The 7,922-nt window shown below is 38.8% G+C and overlaps 2 protein-coding genes across 3 annotated transcripts in view; one reads left to right on the top strand and one right to left on the bottom strand.

Moving 5' to 3' along the window:
• The first annotated feature begins 615 nt into the window (after positions 1-615).
• Positions 616-6,216, top strand: LOC101353478 (olfactory receptor 6C4). 2 transcript variants are annotated; one of them, XM_023728939.1, is made up of 2 exons: positions 616-635; positions 5,189-6,125. In XM_023728939.1, the coding sequence occupies exons 1-2, from the start codon at positions 616-618 to the stop codon at positions 6,123-6,125; spliced, it is 957 nt and encodes a 318-aa protein (XP_023584707.1). The 2 variants fall into 2 exon arrangements, with proteins under 2 accessions (XP_023584707.1, XP_004373966.1); XM_004373909.2 differs by lacking the exon at positions 616-635 and having other exon boundaries at positions 5,174-6,216.
• A 1,094-nt stretch (positions 6,217-7,310) lies between these two features.
• Positions 7,311-7,922, bottom strand: part of LOC111820114 (olfactory receptor 6C2-like) — an 11,909-nt gene continuing 11,297 nt past the window's right edge. The window contains exon 2 of the mRNA XM_023728920.1: positions 7,311-7,320. Coding sequence (XP_023584688.1) covers positions 7,311-7,320 — 10 coding nt within the window. The remainder of the gene's footprint in view (positions 7,321-7,922) is intronic.

The following is a 7,922-nucleotide window of genomic DNA, read 5'->3' as shown; positions in this document are numbered from 1 at the left end:
GTCTGGTACTTCAATTTGATTTAGTCTAGGCCGCCACGTGATCCGTGCTTCAGTGAACAAACCAAACAAACTATTAGATCCTTTCCTAACCTCTAGAGAAACACTGAGTGAAGAATCTGTGCCCAGTGGGTCCATATCAATAAATTTAGACTAATCCAACTTAATGTTCTTGCACCACTATCACACACCGTTAATAACCATTCCCACACATATTCCCCGGGTTTCTGCTTCTACATATTAGAAAAGTCAAGCAGTTCTTCTGCAGTGTAGCATACTTTCTCCTGGGTCATACTTTGTACTTCACCTTTTGGGGCTCACTGGGACTTAAGTCTAGTTATAGGTCTATTAACAAAAATGGGTAGTGAAGATGTGTTCTAAGAACATCCAGCAATGTCTTATAAGGCATCTGCCTCAAGGGATGCCCCAGGCAATGACTCAGCTGCTTCCCCAGGAGATGACTCAGACAAAGGCTCTTCAGACACAGCTGGATTAATCTAGTCAGATGGCAGTGGAGAGGCTAATGGTTTTACTAGGTAGGGTGGCTTAACAGACAAAGATAGAGTAATCTTTTCAGATGGGGGTGAGAGGGCTGGTTCTGTTGGCAAGAGTGATTCAATGGAATTTAGGGGCTCAGTGTCCCCAGCTTCCTGGTTATCTGCCCGTATATCCCCATCCCAAGTTTTAGGATCCCATGTCTTCCCTATCAATGCCCTCACTTTAACTTCCGACACGTTTAAGTTTGGGAATTCAATTGCTGTTATAATTTAACCACTCTTACAATAAGATTCTGGGTTTGCTTTTCACCATTATCAGCTCTGTTACTACAAGAAATAAGACTTGCTTTCAGGGCACAAGTGGCAACTTTGAGGTCATTTGTGCAGCACTTCAGCTGTGACTCTGAAGGTCTGAGCTCATCTCTTTCTTTCACCACTTTGTCTAGCAAAAGTAGGACCAATCAACCAGCTTCCTTATACTTCTCATTCTGACAAAATTGTAGAAAGGTATCAAACATGTGATCACCCAGAGCCTTGCCACTCACCAGTACTTGATCTATTGGTAATGATATTTTGCATATTTCTATTGTCACATCATCCCATGGATTAGCAGTGCCCTCTTTACTACTAGAAGCAGAGTCATCAACATCTTTAAGACTAACCAGGCTTGAGAACCAATTTAGAAAACTCATCCTTACAGTTTTCTTTCTCTAGAATCACTTTCAGTACCAAATGTCTTAGGCTGGGTTCTCTAGAGAAGCAAAACGAGCAAAACATATATATATATGAGAGAGGGATTTATCTCACAGATATGCTCACATGGTTGTAGAGGCTGGAAAGCCCTAAGTCCATGGGTGAGGCATCAGGCCGGAGGCCTCTCCTGACTCACATAGCTGCAGTGGCTGACAAATGCAAGCTTGGCAGATCAGACAGCAGGCCACCAGCTCACAAGCTACAGAGGCCAATGAATCCCAAGATCAGAAGATAAGGTGGCAGGCTGCAGAGGTTGATGAAGCCCAACATCAGCAGGTAAGCTGCTAGCTCAAATCCCAAGAACCGGAGATCAGATGATAACAAGCTAGATGCAGATCCAGAGTGAGAGCCTTGCTGGAAATCCATTTATATACTGCAGGCAGGACACACCCCCAAGGAAACTCCCTTTCAACTGATTGGCTCCTTATAGCAGATCTCATAATGGAATTGATTACTTCATTATATCACTGCCAGCTACATCATAACTGCCAAACTACTGAGAATCATGGCCCAGCCAAGTTGACACACAAACTTAACTATCACAACCTGACCAGTAGGACTGTGGTGGTGATTATAAACTAATGCATGTAAAACTCAGCCCCTGTATAGTCCATATAAAGTATTTAATAAGCATTAGTTATTTATATTATTATTGTTGCTTTCATTATTGGTAGAGTTCTTAGTGTAGTTGTGTCATTTTTTCTATACTCTGAAACATCTTAAAACCCATCTCTACTTATTATAATCTAACTAAAGCCAAGTTCTCAGCTGCATCTGCTTATTCTTGCATTCCTTGAGGATGATCTTTCTCATTCTCATATTTATTATTATAACTTCAAGTGCTGGAGAAAGAAAACTGCACGAGGGAAGATAGTGTATCGTTAGCACACACCAGGATAGACAAAATGATCAAACAATTAAAGAAATAGCACAATGTAGACAAAGTCTGGTTAATTTTATTCAGAAGCAGTAGTTTCTAAATAATAGGGTAAGAAATTTTTCAGAAAATTTTGGACAAGTCTATTTTCTACATCTAATTTAGTTAAAACAAGCAATCAAGTATTCAAAGCAGATGAAAAACAATGTGAAGAACATCAATTGGTAGCAGTTTTTGGATATTTTGATAATACCTCCAAACGAGGCTGACTGGAAGCTCTGGTAAATATTTCCCTTTTTTTTTTACATTACCTGACCATCATGAGCAGCAGAAAGATTAAGGCAACGGGTTTAGTATATTTTTTTAAGTGCCCATGCATATGTCAACTTAAGGAATTATGAAGTGTTTAGGAATAAGGTCACTTGCATAGAAAACCTTGGTCTTCCAAGGAGTCAAGCGCAGTCCAAAAGGACACTGATTTGGGCCAATTGGATGGAGATTAATAATATGACCAATTCTGAATAATGCCAACAAGGCTAGTCTCTGAGAATGCTGTGGCATGAGAGAGATTTGAGTGGACAAAAACTGACGGTTAATGAGATCCTATGTGTTTATATTTTGTGGTAGTGTGAATGATTGACTTAATCACAGTTTGAGAAGTGGTTTGATTTCTGAAGGGTTTGCAAGTAGTGTTTCTAGCTTCTCACACTGCTAAGATAAAAATTGACCCAATCGTGTTGATTTTAGAAAAGTAATTTATATTTTCATAATGGGTGCTCTTCAATGACCTTTCAACGGTATCAGAAATACACCTGCATATTCCACCAATCAACTAGTTCAATCATACCCATTCCCAGGGCTCTCGCTCTATTGCTCTCAACTTCACAGACCTCTTGACTGTGGCAGATTCTCTCACAGAACCCATATCATGGGTTCTCTGGACCTTTTCCCTCGGCCATGTGTTTACTACCTTTTCTCAAAGTTGTCAACAATTGAGGTTCATTAGCACCTTTTGAACTTGGGTCCACAGGGCATTTTTACTTTCTTCAGGAAATTGATCCCTATGTGCCTGCTCTAGAAAGAGTATAAAACCTGTGTCACTCTGGCCACACAGAAACTTCAAAGAAGCCCATACCATGCCTTTTAAGGACTTCAACATAATCTCTCAGAACTGAAAGATTAAGGAATTCCTAGCCCATTAAAGTCTTACATTTTATTTCTATCATGGCAGGATTTTTTTTTTAATTTGTTCTATTTTTCTTTTTTATTCCACATTTGAAGAACTGTATGTCTCAGGAACTGTGATTTGACTTTGGTTTGGATTCAGAGAATGAAAGAAAATACACTTCTTTCCTGTTAGTTCCACAAGCTTACATTCCACTGAAAAGCAAGGTAGATGTGGATGAAAAGCCAGTAGAAAACATTAAATTGTATACTACCCTGAGACTCACATGGGACATCCCACCTTGGATTTACCTCTTATGAACAGCAAAGTAAACAGCTGCTGCAGTCATTTAGATCAAGGGTATGAGCATTGTATATTTTTATCATCCTATCAGTGTCGATCATGAAATCAATCACTTGTGAAAATCTGGAAGAAAATGGCAATACTACTTGCCAAAGATCACAGGTTAGTATAAACAGGGACAGAAGGACATACAGGTCAATGTTCAACATCACCTAGTGCCTGCAAAAGCATGTATGGAATAACAGAGAGATGAATAGGAGAGATTAGTATACGATTAATCTATGCGATGTACATGTAAATTAGAGGGGCCTTTTGTATTTCCTTTGCTTCTTAATCAAAAAAAGCTAAGTATGCACAGAGTATACCACTGTCAAATTTTCCCTCCCTGGGGATTACCAATTTACCTACAAAGGACTCTTACTATCAAAAACATAAGTATCCCTCTTACTTGCTTCCATGTGCCAACAACAGAGGAAAGGGAGGACAGGCAAGTTTGAGGTCATGATGGCTGTCATCCTTAGTTGCATTCAAGACTTCTGAAAATTTTGAGCAAAATCCACTCTGAGATGCTGTTGGTAGATCTCTCAAGATCTCTAATCTCAGAAATATATCCCAAACCAGGGCCTAGGAAACTTTGAATGTGGCCAAGAAATATATTAAAAATGCCAATAAATATGATTTAGTGATGCCTGAGCCTAATCCATGCAAAGCTAATTTATCATAATATCAAATGAGATAGTACTGAACCAAAGATCTTAATGTACTAAAAGTTCATTACAAATTTGTCCTAAAACAGAAGAGTGTAGGAAAAATCAATTTATGGCATCAAGATCTTCAGTATTGCCTGTGTAGGGAAATTCTGAAACAGGAAAGTCAGGGATTTGGACAGTAATGGAGATGAGGATCTACAGTGTATATAAGGTATAATATCAAATAGTACAGGGAAAGGAAAGGAAAAAAAGGAAAGCACAGAGAACAGAACCAGACAGATATTTCTACCAAGAGTACAGAAGTAGTAGAGATGAATAATTAAAGTGATCTATGTGGAGATTTCCTAAACATTTCAGAAGGAAAGGGTAGGCTTAAAAACATTCTTCTGAAATTTTGTTGAGTAATTATTCTGTAATATATTTTGTGAGGAGGACTGGTAGTGCAGTGGTTAAGCACTCAGCTGCTAACCAAAAGCTCTGAGGTTCGAACCCACCAGCAACTCCATGGGAGAAAGATGTGGCAGTCAGCTTCTGTAAAGATGTACAGCCTTGGAAACCCTGTAGGGCAGTATTACTCTGTCCTATAGGGTCACTAAGAGTCAGAATCAACTCAATGGCAACGGGTTTAGTATATTTTTTTAAGTGCCCAGGAATATGTCAACTTAAGGAATTATGAAGTGTTTAGGAATAAGGTCACTTGCATAGAAAACCTTGGTCTTCCAAGGAGTCAAGCCCAGTCCAAAAGGACACTGATTTGGGCCAATTGGATAGAGATTAATAATATGACCTGATTCTGTTGGTTACAATCAGCTTTATCTCTCCCACCCTGGGAAAACTCTTCCATTTTCATCACTGACCTCACTTTTTCCATTTAGATCTACTGAAGGTCAACAATGAAAAACCAGACCACATTTACTGAGTTTATCCTATTGGGCCTCACAAATCAGCCTGAACTCCAGGTGGTGGTATTTATCTTTCTGTTTCTCACCTACATGCTAAGTGTCATAGGAAATCTGACCATCATCACCCTCACCTTACTAGACCCCCACCTCCAGACACCCATGTATTTCTTCCTCCGGAATTTCTCCTTCTTAGAAATTTCCTTCACATCTATTTTTATTCCTAGATTTCTGACCAGCATGACAACAGGAAATAAAGTCATCAGCTTTGCTGGCTGCTTGACTCAGTATTTTTTTGCTATATTCCTCGGGGCAACAGAGTTTTACCTTCTGGCCTCTATGTCCTATGACCGCTATGTGGCCATCTGCAAACCCTTACATTACCTGACCATCATGAGCAGCAGAGTCTGTATACAACTAGTATTCTACTCCTGGCTGGGGGGATTCCTAGCCATCTTACCCCCAATCATCCTGATGAGCCAGGTGGATTTCTGTGTCTCCAATGTTCTGAATCACTATTATTGTGACTATGGACCCCTCAGGGAGCTTGCTTGCTCAGACACAAGTTTCTTAGAATTGATGGTCATCCTCTTGGCAGTTGTGACCCTGGTGGTGACTCTGGTGCTGGTGACACTTTCTTATACATACATTATCAGGACCATTCTGAGGATCCCTTCTGCCCAGCAAAGAACAAAGGCCTTTTCCACTTGCTCCTCCCACATGATTGTCATCTCCCTCTCTTATGGCAGCTGCATGTTTATGTACATTAATCCCACCGCAAAAGAAGTAGGTGCTTTCAACAAAGGAATAGCTGTGCTCATTACTTCAGTTACCCCTCTGTTGAACCCCTTCATTTACACTCTAAGAAATCAGCAAGTGAAGCAAGCCTTCAAGGATACTGTCAAAAAAATTGTAAAGTTTTAATTAAAAAACTGAATACATTTCAATTAAAAAATGTTTTATTTACTAAATATGTATTGAGTTTCTGCTATACTTCAAATGCTGAGCTGATCCTTGAGGATAAAAATATGAAATGCATGTGTCTAATTTCAAAGAACCTGAAGTCTAGTGTGAACGAAAAGTGTATGAACTGTAGATTTGTGTGATACATTTACAAAAAAATAAAATAACATGATAAATATTATTAAAGAGAGGTAAATAAGATCCATAAAAAGAACAGTTGGAAAGAATTTACTCTGTTAATAAAACCAGGAAATGGTTCACTAAAGACTTGAAATTTAAGGGCCAAAACATATCTTGATTTGGGATAGGAGGAGAATAAGAATTTAGAGTGAAAAAGAGAGGCCAGATCTGAAGGTATTTTATCACAAACTACAGTTAGTTGGACACTGGTGAGCCAAGGCATGTTTTAAGAAAGGCAGTAACAGTATCAGCATTGTTTTGAGAGGAACATATCATTGGCATTGTTCTTCAACATGGAGTCTGGAGGCTGTGCTTCCACCTAAGTGTCAAAAGATTTGATTCTCCTCTCCTTTTTCATTTACCTTTCAACTACTAGCCATTACAACATCCATTCTTTCATAAGAGGAAAAAAAGGGAAAAGATGTACATTCAGTCCACTTTTCTCCATACTAGGAGGTAATGCTGAAATTATTTTATCAACTTACATGTCCATTTTCTAGAGGATAAGTTTAGAAGAAGGAGCCCTGGTGGCACAATAGTTAATCACTCACCTGCTAACCAAGAGGTTGGTGGTTCGAACCCACCAGCCACTCTACAGGAGGAAGATGTGGCAGTCTGCTTCCTTGAAAACCCTATGGGGCAGTCCTACAGGGTTTTTATGAGTCAGAATCGACTCAACAGCACTCGACAACAACAAGGTTAGAAGAGGTTTCTAGAGGCAAAGTTAGAAACCTTCTCCTAGACAGAATCTATTGTTTCTTTCCCTAGCTGACATCTTTTTAAGTTAATGTCACGAGATCTCCCCTTCTCCTTTTCTTTGGTAGTTTCTGAAGATTTTTTTTCCTATTGTAGTTTTATTTTTATATCTTTGTTTCTTTTTTTAGTTATCAGGAAAGATAAATTCTGTTAACTAGCTCCATTTTTTTTAACTTTTCCCAAAACCTTTGCTTTAATTTTTAGCATAAACTATAGATACCTGTTTCATAAAGAGAAAAAGAATATAAAGTATCAATAAAGTCTGATATCTAGAATTTCCTAAATTATGAGGCTTGGCAACCAACTGGGAATAGACTACTCTATCAAGATCAATTTGAATTTGAATAGGCAGTGATAAGGCCTCAACTTCAATGGAACTAAGGACATTTCGGAAATCTGAGTACTTACACACAGTTTAGTAATATTCTAACGCATTTTAGGTGTTGGTTACAGTTTGAGGTATAGTTTGGAGAATATCATCTGGTACATTCACATGCTTCATATGTGGTAATTTGTTGAGCTGAATGGCACTTCTCAGGCATTTAAGGAGCAAGCTGGGTTGTCTGATCATGAGAGCTAATTTCTAGAACCAAGAGAAATATCGGAGGACATATAATATTTAGAATAAGGGGCCTTTTATGTAAAGTCACTGCCGTTTTGAATATCTGGAGTTTCTTTGATGACTAAACTAGAGGTTAGTGATGCCTTTCAATTCATTCCAAGTTCACTGAGCTACCTTTAAAGTGATAGGGAACAGCCCCATAAAACAAAATGGGACTAATGAGGCACAGCAGTCCAGGGACAAGGACTAGAAGGCAGGAG

This window comes from Trichechus manatus, unplaced genomic scaffold, assembly GCF_000243295.1.
Source record: "Trichechus manatus latirostris isolate Lorelei unplaced genomic scaffold, TriManLat1.0 scaffold00027, whole genome shotgun sequence".
Classification (NCBI taxonomy): domain Eukaryota; kingdom Metazoa; phylum Chordata; class Mammalia; order Sirenia; family Trichechidae; genus Trichechus; species Trichechus manatus.
The sequence above is the reverse complement of the archived record's forward strand: the minus strand, read 5'-3'. Positions and strand labels throughout refer to the sequence as shown.